Source organism: Taudactylus pleione, unplaced genomic scaffold, assembly GCF_031769625.1.
Source record: "Taudactylus pleione unplaced genomic scaffold, aTauple2 ptg000468l, whole genome shotgun sequence".
NCBI lineage: Eukaryota > Metazoa > Chordata > Amphibia > Anura > Myobatrachidae > Taudactylus > Taudactylus pleione.
This window is the reverse complement of record NW_028284870.1, coordinates 511,577-527,759: the sequence shown is the minus strand read 5'-3', so window position 1 is coordinate 527,759 and position 16,183 is coordinate 511,577. Positions and strand designations below refer to the sequence as shown.

At 44.6% G+C, this 16,183-nt stretch overlaps 1 protein-coding gene across 1 annotated transcript in view; it reads left to right on the top strand.

Annotated features, from left to right (window-relative positions):
* TPO (thyroid peroxidase) overlaps positions 1-15,530 on the top strand; it is a 300,270-nt gene extending 284,740 nt beyond the window's left edge. The window contains exons 14-16 of the mRNA XM_088448842.1: positions 4,033-4,132; positions 12,288-12,408; positions 15,482-15,530. Coding sequence (XP_088304968.1) covers positions 4,033-4,132; positions 12,288-12,408; positions 15,482-15,520 — 260 coding nt within the window. The 3' untranslated portion in view covers positions 15,521-15,530. The remainder of the gene's footprint in view (positions 1-4,032; positions 4,133-12,287; positions 12,409-15,481) is intronic.
* Positions 15,531-16,183: the final 653 nt, after the last annotated feature.

Genomic DNA, 16,183 nt, shown 5'->3' with positions numbered 1-16,183 from the left:
CACCGAGGTAGCTGGATGACTATGCTAAGCGACACAAGTGGGCGGCACAAACACGTGACCCATCTAGGCGTGAAACTGCAGTGGCAGACAGGATGGCATTGAAAAACTAGGCCCCAAACTGTACATAATGCAAAGAAAAAAAAGAGGTGCAAGATGGAATTGTCCTTGGGCCCTCCCACCCACCCTTATGTTGTATAAACAGGACATGCACACTTTAACAAACCAATCATTTCAGCGCCAGGGTCTGCCACACAACTGTGGCTGAAATGATTGGTTCGTTTGGGCCCCCACAAAACAAGCTGGCAATTTATCTGTCCCTGCACAAACTGGCTCTACGGAGGCAAGATGTCATCCTCATCCTCCTCATCCACCGATTCCTCACCCTCTTCAGTGTGTACATCCTCATCCTCACAGAGTATTAATTCGTCCCTGCTGGAACCACAGGTCCCTCTGTACGTTCTGGAGGCTGGTCTCCCTGGAAGAGTTGATAATTCATTTTATGAACATCATCTTCTCCACATTTTGTGGAAGCAACCTCCTACGCCTTTCGCTGACAAGGTTCCCGGCTGCACTAAACACTCTTTCGGACTACACACTGGAGGGGGGGCAACTCAGGTAAAATAGAGCCAGTTTGTACAGGGACCTCCAAATTGCTTCTTTTTCCTGCCAGTACAGGTACGGACTGTCTGACATGCCTACTTGGATGCTGTCACCGATGTAATCCTTTAACAGACAGACGCACGCTTGTCGCTGCTGCTTTGAGGATTCAAGTGCGGCTACAGCCCACACAATTCACAAAGACAGAAAAAAAAAAGAATATTTTTATTGTTTGTGGAGCACACTTTGAGGGTTACACCACCCTTTAACAGACAGACGCACGCTTGTCGCTGCTGCTTTGAGGATGCAAGTGCGGCTACAGCCCACACAATTCACAAAGACAGAAAAAAGAAGAAGAATATTTTAATTTCTTTGTGTAGAACACTTTGAGGTGTCACCACCCTTTAACAGACAGACGCACGCTTGTCGCTGCTGCTTTAAGGATGCAGGTGCGGCTACAGCCCACACATTTCACAAAGACCAAAAAAAAAAGAACAATATTTTAATTGTTTGTGTAGAACACTTTGAGGTGTCACCACCCTTTAACAGACAGACGCACGCTTGTCGCTGCTGCTTTAAGGATGCAGGTGCGGCTACAGCCCACACAATTCACATAGACAGAAAAAAAAAGAACAATATTTTAATTGTTTGTGTAGCACACTTTGAGGGTGTCACCACCCTTTAACAGACAGACGCACGCTTGTCGCTGCTGCTTTGAGGATGCAAGTGTGGCTACATCGCACACAAGTCACAAACACATTAAAAAAATAGTTTTTTATTTTTTGGAACACTTTGAGAGTTACACCACCCTTTAACAGACAGACGCACGCTTGTCGCTGCTGCTTTAAGGATGCAGGTGCGGCTACAGCCCACACATTTCACAAAGACCGAAAAAAAAAGAACAATATTTTAATTGTTTGTGTAGAACACTTTGAGGGTGTCACCACCCTTTAACAGACAGACGCACGCTTGTCGCTGCTGCTTTAAGGATGCAGGTGCGGCTACAGCCCACACAATTCACATAGACAGAAAAAAGAAGAATATTTTTATTGTTTGTGTAGCACACTTTGAGGGTGTCACCACCCTTTAACAGACAGATGCACGCTTGTCGCTGCTGCTTTAAGGATGCAGGTGCGGCTACATCGCACACAAGTCACAAACACATTAAAAAAATAGTTTTTTATTTTTTGGAGCACTTTGAGAGTTACACCACCCTTTAACAGACAGACGCACGCTTGTCGCTGCTGCTTTAAGGATGCAGGTGCGGCTACAGCCCACACAATTCACAAAGACAGAAAAAAAAAGAACAATATTTTAATTGTTTGTGTAGCACACTTTGAGGGTGTCACCACCCTTTAACAGACAGACGCACGCTTGTCGCTGCTGCTTTAAGGATGCAGGTGCGGCTACAGCCCACACAATTCACAAAGACAGAAAAAAAAAGAACAATATTTTAATTGTTTGTGTAGCACACTTTGAGGGTGTCACCACCCTTTAACAGACAGACGCACGCTTGTCGCTGCTGCTTTGAGGATGCAGGTGGAATCTAGACGGGATTTGGAACCGAGGACACACTACCTCCATCAATTGTCTAAATCCCACTGCACTAATGTCGGATACCGGACGCACGTCTAACACCAACATAGCAGTCAAGGCCTCAGTTATACGTTTTGCTTCAGGATGACTGCTGTCGTACTTCATCCTCATCGCTAGGGACTGTTGGAGGGTCAATTGTTTAGTAAAAGTAGTGATGTTCCTACTTCCTCTCTGGGATGATGAACAACTCCCAGCAGCAGCAACAGCACTAGGAGGAAGTGGTTCTTGATCTTTCCCTATTTTATTTTTATCGGAGAAAGTTTGGTCCTCCATTTATGTTATATTGATATATATACGTGCGGCTAAAGCGCACACAAACACAGAAAATATTATTTTATTTTTGCTGGAGAGTAGTGCACTTTGTGGGTTACACCACCCTTTAAGAAATGAGCCAGCCGGCTCTTTACTTATGGGACACAGGCGCACGCTTGGCGCTGCTCCTTTGTTGATGCACGTGCAGCCACAGTGCACACAATTCACAAACACAGAAAATAATTTTTTTTTTGGTTTGGACTGGAGTGTACTTTCGGGGGTTACAGCACCCTTAACGGTCAAGCCAGCCGGCCCTTTACTTATGACACAGGCGCACGCTTGGCACTACTTTGTTGATGCACGTGCGGCTACTGCGCACACAATTCACAAACACAGAAAATAATTTTTTTTTTGGTTTGGACTGGAGTGTACTTTCGGGGGTTACAGCACCCTTAACGGTCAAGCCAGCCGGCCCTTTACTTATGACACAGGCGCACGCTTGGCACTACTTTGTTGATGCACGTGCGGCTACTGCGCACACAATTCACAAACACAGAAAATATATTATTTTTTTGGCACTTGGGGGGAGCACCCCTGATGGACAGAGCACCCCCTGGACAACACTGCAGCACTCCTTTAGGACTGGGACACTGCACAGGACTTTGGAGTGGACACAGCCCCTATGGAGAACTGACTGCACAACACAGTCCAGCCAGCCCCTATGGACTTTGAAGTAGTGGACACAGCCCCTATTAACAACAGCAGCACAGCACAACACAGCCAGCCCCTATGGACTTTGAAGTAGTGGACAACAGCAGCACTACACTACACTACACTACACAGCCCTAACTCCCACCCTCCCTCTTCACTGTCCACAGCCGAGTGAGAAAATGGCGCCGACGTGGGTACCTTATATAGGATCCAAAACCCGCGAGACTCGGAAGGCGGGATGATGACGTTTTGCCTCGATTTCAGATCCGAGTCAGGCGGGAAAAGTCGAGCCTGATTCGGATCGGACTCGGATCGGGGGGGCTCGGGGGGGTTCGGATTTCAGAAATCCGAACCCGCTCACCCCTAATATATATATATATATGTGCTGTATAATTTTACTAATACAGTTAAAATACAGACAAATTTATTGTTCGCTTGGTTAATATTACTTTTTTTTCCCACAAAAATATACTGTATATTCCACAAAATACCGTATACTGCTTAAGAGTAAACTTGTTTTGTATTCCAGGGTCATGGGTTAAATGTTCCTTTCAATCTCCAATAAATGACTATTAAGATAATTGTACTTCAACTTGTTTTTTTAGACAAAATGTATTACAGCTACTATTATGCCTGAAATAGTAACACATTAGAGCCACTGGAAAATGTTGCTTGAAGTCAACTGTTATTACTGTATGATAAAAACTAAAACTAATTCATAAAATACTTCTTGGTAGGATTAGGAAGCTCCTGAGTTATGTTAGAAGTATGCAAAATGGTTGCAGAATGTGTTTTTTGTGATTGCTTTCTATTTTACAAGTGATACTGCATAGCATCCTATTAGCCCAATACTTAATGACAACTCTCTCCCCCTAGATTCTGGAAGTCTTCCACGAGCGTCCATAGCGTCTGTTATCTTAGTTGCCATTTTGTTTGCTTCCTGGGCGGCAATATTCTGGTTTTTAGTTAGCAGATGGTAAGAAGTGTTTGCTGTGTTTTCCACTTATTATTACTAATTTATTCATTACTGACCACATGTACTGTATATTAAGGGCCTGACACAGTGTTGAATGCACCAAAACATGTGTGTATTCGCCCATATGTAGTCAGACCGACCCTATATGTACACTGTATATAAAAAAACTTTGTGTATCCTCCCAACGGAGGTAAATTCAAACTTGAATAATAAAAATTATACTTCTCTTATAGAGTAGATTCTCCACCGAATTTTCAAACATGTGGGAATAAGTGAAAGACAAAATATGGCATAATATTGTCTTAAATAACAAAGCAGTTTCATTTTCTCATAAGGACCATGGATGGCCCACATATAAACCCAAAAGGCATATAACTGGTATATATCAAACACAATGAAAAATGGCACAACAAAGCCAGTGTCATGGGGTAAAAATAGGCCTGCATACCAGAACTCAGATGTTAAAGGCGTTGAGTGTGCACCGATGGTTATCCGGATTTAGCCAAACGGTGTCTCCTAGTCCAAGGTTACTGGTCCACAGGTCCCAAAGTCCCTTAGATGATGATCTGCAGTCCTTACTGCGTTTCAAGTTTATGCTCATCATCAGAAGGATCTTACCTATCTGTACACTGTATTTCATAGCTGCCATAATCATCAAGGTGTACTTGCAGCCATCTGTACCTGGTGCAAATGATATCCCATAGAAATAGACCTTTCTGTGTTTCAGGACAGGATGTAGTCAAAATGTTGACATTCAAAATGTCAACACAATACATTTGGGTTAGGATTAGGCTGTAATTAGGGTTTGGGTTACTCTGCAATTAGGGTTTAGGTTAGGCTGCAATTAAGATTAAGCTGCAGTTAGAATGTGGATTAGGGTCAGGCTAAAATATAAGTGTCAACATTCTGACTGTCGACATTCATAATCTCGAGAAAACAGGTCAACATATTGCCAGTGTCAATATTGTGAGAGTCAACATGTTACATTTCTATATTCTGAACATGTCAACATTATTGTGTTGACATAGTAATAAACATCGACATTACATTCCACACCCCCAGCCTGGGATGTAGTCAGATTGTTGACATTTAGCCCAGCTCAGTATAGCCTGCAGAATATTCTGTTGGCCTGGTTCAGAGTAGTATGCAAACCCAATAGTTTCCATACTACTATGATTTTGAGAGAGATGAGCATGTGCAGGATCTGTACTGAGCATGTGCCGGATCTGTACTGAGAATGTGCAGGATCTGTACTGAGCATGTGCAGGATCTGTACTGAGCATGTGCAGGTCTCCCTCTGCGAGATCGCTCGCAGTTCCTCCAAGTCGCAGCATTACTGAAATGCTGTAGCATTTGGGGGGTGGCGTCGGAGACTGGAACTGATCTGCAAAACAGAGGTCATCCCCGTTTTGTAGGTGTGGCCATGCAGAGTCTACATTTTCTAACAGACTTTCTGGCCTCAGCTACAGAGCTGCGAGGTGCAAGCTGAGTAACCTCAGGGTTACTCAGACTGCTGATGGTCTCGCAGAAGATCCAATGCTGCCTCTACAGCTGGGTATACACTGGCAGATATATTGGCTGATCAATTGATTGGCCAATATATCGGGTGCCCGTTGGCCAGTGTGTACCAGCGATATGTCTGTGAATGACGACACGTCGGCTGTGCTGCACAGCCGATGCCCCATATATCACAAAGGACAGTCGCAAAGATTGAAGGTTGCACTAAATATACTCAAGCCAACAGATCAAATTAATAACATTTATTAATATTACAAAAGACCACAAATGTGATCTAGACAATTAAACCATATAATAATAAGGTTAATTAACCCATACAAATATACATGTACCTGCATATAAACATTTAAAAGGTCCTCATCAAAGAGTAGGGCTCAAAAGTATAAAGTCTCTCCAAAGGGAATAATGAATATACAATTTGTGTTGGAATAAATTGAGCAAAGTGGACGAATAATCCTTGTGGAAACAAAGTAACCTTGGACTCTAGTCCTTTGTAGCAGTGAATAAAGTAGAGATGAGGTACCTATACCCGTATGATGTTGTGCTCCACCCAGCCAGCGGGGAGCGATTTAGTAAAACTGTAATCAGTGAAACAGAAAAAGCTGCCGTCAGGGTATTTGCCTCTTTAAAACATAAGTTTCCCACAAGTGAGATCCACAAACTCCAAGGGACAGATCCCAATGTTACCGGTCTTGTATTCCAGAAGCCGGCGGCTGTCTAGGCGTTGTGTACCTCAGTCTAGAGGGGAGTCACAGCAATCGGCACCTGGATGTTTCTTTGCGGCAGGTGGCTAGAAGCCACCGGGTGTATGGGCGCTGACAGGGTCCAGATATCTCACTGCGCTATGTACCACCGTCCAGATGGGAATCACATCGATCGGCACCCGGATGTCTTTTACGGCAGGTAGCTGGAAGCTGGAGAGAAGAGGCGACCGGCGTCTGGCTCCTTGGTGCTCAAAGAAAGAGAGTAATGTAACCTGCTTTTGCAATCAAGGACCGGGGAATCACCTACGCGTTTCAACGTTACAAGGCGTCTTTGTCAAGGTGTACAGATGGTAATCAGATCCCAGTATAAGTGCCATGTCGGTGACATATCTGGACCCTGTCAGCGCCCATACACCCGGCGGCTTCTAGCCAACTGCCGCAAAGAAACATCCAGGTGCCGATCGCTGTGACTCCCCTCTAGACGGAGGTACACAGTGCCGTGTCGGTGGGATACCTGGACCCTGTCAGCGCCCAGACACCCGGCGGCTTCTGGAGTACAAGACCGGTAACATTGGAATCTGTCCCTTGGAGTTTCTGGATCTCACTTGTGGGAAACTTATGTTTTAAAGAGGCCGGGTGGAGCGCAACATCATACGGGTATAGGTACCTCATCTCTACTTTATTCAATGCTACAAAGGACTAGAGTCCAAGGTTACTTTGTTTCCACAAGGATTATTCGTCCACTTTGCTTAATTTATTCCAACACAAATTGTGTATTCATTAGGGGTGTGCACCGGCCACTTTTCGTTTTTTGTGTTTTGGTTTTGGATCTGGATCTTTCTTCGTGTTTTGGATCTGGATTGGTTTTGCCAAAACCACCCTTCCATGTTTTGGGTTCTGGGTTTTGTGTTTTGGATCTGTATTTTTTTTTAAAAAGCAGAAAAACAGCTAAAATCACAGAATTTGTGTGTTTTTCTGCTCCTATGCTATTATTAACCTCAATAACCTTAATTTCCACTCATTTCCAGTCTATTCTGAACACCTCACACCTCACAATAGTGTTTTTATGTCCAAAAGGTTGCACCGAGGTAGCTGGATGACTATGCTAAGCGACACGAGTGGGCGGCACAAACACGTGGCCCATCTAGGAGTGACACTGCAGTGGCAGACAGGATGGCAGTTTGAAAAACTAGGCCCCAAACAGTACCTAATGCAAAGAAAAAAAAGAGGTGCAAGATGGAATTGTCCTTCCACCCACCCTTATGTTGTATAAACAGGACATGCACACTTTAACAAACCAAACATTTCAGCGCCAGGGTCTGTCAGATGACTGTGGCTGAAATGATTGGTTCGTTTGGGCCCCCACAAAACAAGCTGGCAATTAATCTGTCCCTGCACAAACTGGCTCTACGGAGGCAAGATGTCGTCCTCATCCTCCGATTCCTCACCCTCTTCAGTGTTGTGTACATCCTCATCCTCACAGAGTATTAATTCGTCCCCGCTGGAATCCACAACCACAGGTCGCTCTGTACGTTCTGGAGGCTGGTCTCCCTGGAAGAGTTGATAATTCATTTTATGAACATCATCTTCTCCACATTTTGTGGAAGCAACCTCCTACGCCTTTTGCTGACAAGGTTCCCGGCTGCACTAAACACTCTTTCGGAGTACACACTGGAGGGGGGGCAACTCAGGTAAAATAGAGCCAGTTTGTACAGGGACTTCCAAATTGCTTCTTTTTCCTGCCAGTACAGGTACGGACTGTCTGACATGCCTACTTGGATGCTGTCACTGATGTAATCCTTTAACAGACAGACGCACGCTTGTCGCTGCTGCTTTAAGGATGCAGGTGCGGCTACAGCCCACACATTTCACAAAGACAGAAAAAAAAATAAGAATTTTTTAATTGTTTGTGGAGCACACTTTGAGGGTTACACCACCCTTTAACAGACAGACGCACACTTGTCGCTGCTGCTTTAAGGATGCAGGTGCGGCTACAGCCCACACATTTCACAAAGACAGAAAAAAAAAGAATTTTTTTATCGTTTGTGGAGCGCACTTTGAGGGTTACACCACCCTTTAACAGACAGATGCACGCTTGTCGCTGCTGCTTTGAGGACAGTATCATATGCAGTGACAGTAGACTTGTCAGAAATTGTTGACACGTCCTTCAGTCCGGACCAGATGTCCAAACCGGACCTTGACTTATGACACAGGCGCACGCTTGGCGCTGCTACTGTGTTGCTGCACGTGCGGCTACATCGCACACAAGTCACAAACACATTAAAAAAATATGTTTTATTTTTTGGAGCACTTTGAGGGTTACACCACCCTTTAACAGACAGACGCACGCTTGTCACTGCTGCTTTGAGGATGCAAGTGCGGCTACAGCCCACACAATTCACAAAGACAGAAAAAAAAAGAAGAATATTTTTATTGTTTGTGGAGCGCACTTTGAGGGTTACACCACCCTTTAACAGACAGATGCACGCTTGTCGCTGCTGCTTTAAGGATGCAGGTGCGGCTACAGCCCACACATTTCACAAAGACAGAAAAAAAAAAGAAGAATATTTCTATTGTTTGTGGAGCACATTTTGAGGGTTACACCACCCTTTAACAGACAGACGCACGCTTGTCGCTGCTGCTTTGAGGATGCAGGTGGAATCTAGACGGGATTTGGAACCGGGGACACACTACCTCCATCAATTGTCTAAATCCCACTGCACTAATGGCGGATACCGGACCCACGTCTAACACCAACATAGCAGTCAAGGCCTCAGTTATACGTTTTGCTTCAGGATGACTGCTGTCGTACTTCATCCTCATCGCTAGGGACTGTTGGAGGGTCAATTGTTTAGTAAAAGTGGTGGTGTTCCTACTTCCTCCCTGGGATGATGAACAACTCCCAGCAGCAGCAACAGCACTAGGAGGAAGTGGTTCTTGATCTTTCCCTATTTTATTTATATCGGAGAAAGTTTGGTCCTCCATTTATGTTATATTGATATATACGTGCGGCTAAAGCGCACACAAACACAGAAAATATTTCTTTATTTTTGCTGGAGAGTAGTGCACTTTGGGGGTTACACCACCCTTTAAGAAATGAGCCAGCCGGCTCTTTATTTATGGGACACAGGCGCACGCTTGGTGCTGCTCCTTTGTTGATGCACGTGCAGCCACAGTGCACACAATTCACAAACACAGAAAATATTTTTTTTTTTTGGTTTGGACTGGAGTGTACTTTGGGGGTTACAGCACCCTTTAACGGTCAAGCCAGCCGGCCCTTTACTTATGACACAGGCGCACGCTTGGCACTACTTTGTTGATGCACGTGCGGCTACTGCGCACACAATTCACAAACACAGAAAAAATATTTAGTTTTTTGGTTTGGACTGGAGTGTACTTTGGGGGTTACAGCACCCTTTAACGGTCAAGCCAGCCGGCCCTTTACTTATGACACAGACGCACGCTTGGCACTACTTTGTTGATGCACGTGCGGCTACTGCGCATACAATTCACAAACACAGAAAAAATATTTTGTTATTTGGTTTGGAGTGTACTTTGGGGGTTACAGCACCCATTAATGGTCAAGCCAGCCGGCCCTTTACTTATGACACAGGCGCACGCTTGGCACTACTTTGTTGATGCACGTGCGGCTACTGCGCACACAATTCACAAACACAGAAAAAATATTTTGTTTTTTGGTTTGGAGTGTACTTTGGGGGTTACAGCACCCTTTAACGGTCAAGCCAGCCGGCCCTTTACTTATGACACAGGCGCACGCTTGGCACTACTTTGTTGATGCACGTGCGGCTACTGCGCACACAATTCACAAACACAGAAAAAATAATTTTTTTTAGCACTTGGGGGGAGCACCCCTGATGGACAGAGCACCCCCTGGACAACACTACAGCACCCCTTTAGGACTGGGACACTGCACAGGACTTTGGAGTGGACACAGCCCCTATGGAGAACTGACTGCACAACACAGTCCAGCCAGCCCCTATGGACTTTGAAGTAGTGGACACAGCCCCTATTAACAACAGCAGCACAGCACAACACAGCCAGCCCCTATGGACTTTGCAGTAGTGGACAACAGCAGCACAGCACAGCACAACACTACTCTGCACTACACTACACTACACTGCCCAGCCAGCCCTAACTCCCACCCTCCCTCTTCACTGTCCACAGCCGAGTGAGAAAATGGCGCCGACGCAGGTACCTTATATAGGATCCAAAACCCGCGAGACCCGGAAGGCGGGATGATGACGTTTTGCCTCGATTTCAGATCCGAGTCAGGCGGGAAAAGTCAAGCCTGACTCGGATCTGACTCGGATCGGGGGGGCTCGGGGGGGTTCGGATTTCAGAAATCCGAACCCGCTCACCCCTAATATTCATTATTCCCTTTGGAGAGAATTTATACTTTTGAGCCCTACTCTTTGATGAGGACCTTTTAAATGTTTATATGTAGGTACATGTATATTTGTATGGGTTAATTAACCATATTATTCTGTGGTTTAATTGTCTAGATCACATTTGTGGTCTTTTGTAATATTTTAATTTTTATTATTAATAAATGTTATTAATTTGCCCTGTTGGCTTGAGTATATTTAGTGCAACCTTCAATCTTTGCGACTGTCCTTTGTTTTTTATCTCAATTTCATTACGAGGCTGACTACCTCAATCAGTCGCTTATAGATTGTAAAGGTTCTCAAACTCACTAGCGCCTGGCTTCTCTTATCCTACTTGATGCCCCATATATCTGCAGATATATTGGGGTACCGTGCTGTGTGTACAGTCCATACAGTTGCAGCTGCAGCCGCGGGAAGGGGGCGCGACTCGCCCCCGGCCAGTGGGACCCACCCACCTCCAACAAACAGAACACAGGTGATGGCTGTTCAGTGTGTATGAACGACCGTCATCTGCAGATATATCCGTTTAGTGTGTAGCCAGCTTTACATTGCAGCATGCGGATCTGCGATTCAGTCAGGAGGCGTCTATTTACACCAGACGCCTCCTGCTGCATTTGCATATGAGTTGTACTGTATTACACGCCCGCTTTGCTGAGGCTGTGCCATACAGTACAACCCTGAATCAGGCCCTATGTGAGGAACGGCCTGTTACAGTCAGGTAATACCTATTCAGCTCCACGCACAAGGTTGCTCCGATCACTGCTGTTGTCTACTCCTCGCATCTCAGCTGGCTCTCAGGGAAGAGCCAGCCTCGTTTTGAATCCAAGATGGCTGATGTGTAACTGCTCTATTCGGATAGGTGTTTTATTTTATGCTTTACTCATTGTCGTCTGAACCTTCATATCATTCATAGGGGCAGGGGCGTATCTATAACAGGTCCCGCATCGGGTCTCCCAGCGCTGCTCAAACGCCGGAAAATGGCCGCCACGGCCATTTTTCCGGCGTTTTGCGCATGCGCAGTGATGAAATTGGCAGGAAATTAGCGGCAGCGCCATTTCCCTGGCGATCTGCACATGCGCAGTAGACTCCGGGTACACTCTAGTGCCCAGATTCTATTGATTCTGCAGCTGCCAGCTGCCGCAGTGAGAGGATGGGACCTGTGACGTGGGATGCACCCGGGCCCCCTCCTCTCTAAAGATGCCCCTGCATAGGCGAGAATTCAATTCTCATCTATGTGCTGCCACAATGTGTGGCTAGGCACATGCCAGAGATTTATGGTAGCCCCACATCACTAATTGTCCTATGCACCTACAGTATATGGCTTGCAAGAGAGAATTGCTGATGTTGGTGACCAAAAGGTGCTGGTGTTCTGACCATCTCATCTCTGCGGATATCGCAGAGGATTGAATCCCCCCCAAAGTGTTTCATTGTGTTGCTTTCTACTGTTTCTCCCCATGACTTCAGCATGTACCCAGCAATCATCTGCTGACAGTCACCGCTTACCCTTCTGTCCATTTTCTATTACAGGAAATCTCTCTTTACGGAATCTGCTGATTCTCACAGAGGAGAAGACTTGAAAATGGATGGTTTAAAATGTCACAGAATATCTGTGTCATTTCCGTCAATTCCTCTGGAACAAATGCACAAGGTCAGTCATGCTATAAAATGTGTAACCCCGGCCACCTCAAAAGATGTGCGAAATGAAGTTATTATGCATGTCTTCTAAAGCTCTCCGGACAGCCAATGAACCAGAACCACCTATAGAACGCACTCCCCTCAATGCTCATTACAATATCCTATCCTACCAAATGATGTGTCATTTTGAATTTGTTCACAGAATCACATCAGGCACATTACTGCATCTAGTCTGACATGCTAATCCACGTGTGTACCTGCAGATACAAGCATATACTTGCAGAAGTACTGTAGGTGCATATTCAGCAGAAGACAGTTCAGGCAATAAAATAAAAAACATAAAAGAATGAAGAATATGAGAGAAAACAGGGGAAGCACTAACACAATCATTCCAGAAACCTAATGTGATAACAAGAGATGATCTAGATTATGTGACTATTACAGAATCATCCAGCAATGAAAATCATGGCTGGGATATAGCTAGACTGATTTGGATGGACAGAATGAGAAGAATAAGGGAAATCACACAAATAAGTTACTTTATTTTAAAATATTGGAAGAAAAAATTAAGCTACTTTATGCAACCCTGGAAATTAAAGAAAATTTTTTTTTTGTACTGGTGTGATCTACTGTACATATCTTATGGACGGGGTGCAGCTTAAATCCCAGCAGTTGGGATCCCGACGCCAGAATCCCAACGGTAAGTAGTGCGGTTAGGGGGAGGGTTAGGCATTAGGGGAAGGTTAGGGTTAGTCACTAGGGGTTAAGTTAGGTTAAGTCTACGAGGGGGGTGGGGTTAAGTTTAGGCAGCGAGAAGGAAGGGTTAAGTTTAGGGGTAGGTTTAGGATACTTGCCGGAAGATATTGGTGTCCTAACCCTGTTGGGATACCAGCGTCTGGATTCTGACCACCGGGATCCTCCCGTACCCAACCTCTGATGGACAGGAAGCGGAATTCGACAGGGACATAATGGATGATATCACGTAAAATAGCATTAAAAGGAGAGGTAATAATCATGTGAGACTTTAAACTACTTGAACTGGTAAGGAGCGAGTCTTCTGCAAATTCCGTGGAGACATGCTAAACTCAAGCAATTGGTAAGGATGGTCACTCACACTCACAAAGAATCACTGTTATACTCATTACTTACAAATGAAGACAGACTATAGAATAGTAGGATCCTGTTATCATAAAGAGGATGATTTTATGTTTGGAAGATGAGAGATTGACAGTAAAAAGGTAGACAGTCAATAGGTCGACTAGATGATCGACAGTCAATAGGTCAAGAGATGCAAAATGTCGACACACAAAAGGTTGATATGAGAGTCAACAGTTGCAAAAGGTCGACAGGTACCAAATGGTCTACGGGTAGGGTTAGGCACTTACCTGAGGGTTACGATTAGGCACTTGGAGAGATTGTTAGCACTAGAAGGCACGGTTAGGGCAAGGGTAAAGATTAGGGTTAGGAAAAAAATGTGTCGACCATTTCCATGTAGCTGTTTTGACCCTATCGCCACTTTGTACCGTTCAAACTACATCCATGTTGACCTTTTGTGCTGACCTTTTGTTCCGGTCGACTTATAGACTGTCGATCATCTGGTGTCATACTACTGCTTGTCGACCTTTTTACCGTCGATCTAAAGGCCATATTCCCATTTAATCCTTTAACCCCTTCACTGCTGAGGGTTTTCTCACCCTTGTGCTGAAGTCATTTTTTCACTTTTGTGCTTGTCACATTCCAACATCAAAATCACAGATTTTTTTTAATGCAGTATCCACACAAATTACACTGTACCTTGTTTTTTTTCCACAAGACTTTGTATTTTTTTTAAATTATCAGTAGTATTTTACACATTCTAACATGTCACTTTTTTTTTTTTAACCCAAATGGCCAAACAAGTGTTTTTTTATTCAAATCTCTAGAAAGGGAATCAAAAGAAAACCTGATTTTCATTCTGTCTTTTATACACCACAAATAAATACCATTTTATAAACTAGAGATTACCCAAGACAGGGTGCCCGCATGTGTGTGGACCAGTATGGGGGTGATATAGCACAATGTGCCCTTCCTCCATCTATGGAAATTACTTTTTCTCCATACTGCTGTGTGACATTGCATGTGATCACAGTTGATCGCCAGAAAATAGCTGACCGGGTAACCACAAATATGGAAAACATTCTCTCTTTCAAGCGAGCGTGCCCTTATCTTTCTAGGTGCTGGGACTTGGGAAATAGTGGGACTTAAGTTGCCTCCCCAGCATTTTTCTTTTTTTTTTTTTTTAAACAAAAGCGACGCCAGGGCACATGCACACGCTGGTGCAACTTCACAATCTGGTCCAGCAACTGCCAGGAGTCCGCACCGGTCCTTGTGACCACTGGGGCAAACGTTTTCTTGTTGTAATGCAGCCCCTCTCTGCCGAGGGGCTGCTTGTCCACCACAGCGAAGGGGTTAGAGGGGAAGGTGACAGATGTGTGTTCATATGAACTTATCTCGTCTTTGTATTTTGTTCTATATCCTTTTACATGCAATGTTATTAGGTAGTAATATCACTGTCCAGCTATGTACTACTGTAGGGCTAATGCAGAACTGAGTAGCGCGTATGATTGTGCACCGCCCTTATTTGCATACAGTCAACTCATGAGCATGGTATATCCACAAAACTAACTTGCATTCAACTCTGATAGACCCCATAGTCATTTTGGGACCTATTTACTAAGCAGTGTTAGGAGACAGAGTGAAAAGTGATAAGGTACCAGCCAATCAGCTCCCAATTGTCATTTTTCAAACACAGCCTGTGAGATGGCAGTTAGGAGCTGATTGGCTGGTACCTTATCACTTTTCACTCTGTCTCCTAGCACTGCTTAATAAATAGACCCCTATATCCACTACAAGCAGACAGTTGTTTCACTGCAAACACTGTGCTCCGCTGTACCCTACATATCCTATTTACTGTGCTCCGCTGTACCCCTACATATCCTATTTACTGTGCTCCGCTGTACCCCTACATATCCTATTTACTGTGCTCCGCTGTAGACACCTATTAAAGATGCTGTTATCATGTAACTTACAGTGCTTATCTATTTCAGGAAACAAATGATGGACATCATATTTTACTACACGTATAAAGAAATAAATGATACACAAGTCAAAAAATTAAGCATATTGGACTCCACTTGACTTCTGAGAAAATAAATACACATCTTTCATGAATTTGAACAGCAAAAAGCAGAGTGCCCTGGACAAATGTGACGCATGGGGAATTAACGAAAAATTTGTATTTTCACACTGTACAAAAATAAATAAAATGCATCGTCACTCTATGAGTATGTAATATGTCTGTTTACCTGTGCAGTTCATACTTGCCGACATTCCTGGGCAGCTTTCCGGGAGCAGCAGGAGGGGACCTGCTGCTCTCCTCTTCTGGGGGTGGGGCCAGATGATAGATGGCATTAGACCCCGCCCCTTTACAGAAAACCCCCGTGATTCACGGGTCAGTGAGGAGGGGGCAGGGCTAAATGAAGCGATTTGCACCATTTAGCCCCGCCCCTTTCCTACGGACCCAAAAATTCCAGGTAAAATCTCCCCATCCTGCCCACTTCACTAGGAAGTGGGCAGGATGTGGGACATATGCCTACTCTTCCGGGTGTGCGGGAGGTTACCCAAAAAATTGGGAGCCTCCAGCGATTCCTGGGAGAGTAGGCATGTATGGTTCAGTTGCAGGTGTTTCTGAAAGTAAATTTATTATAATATTTCAGTCAGTGTCATAGCGCACAAAGGACCTGATGCAG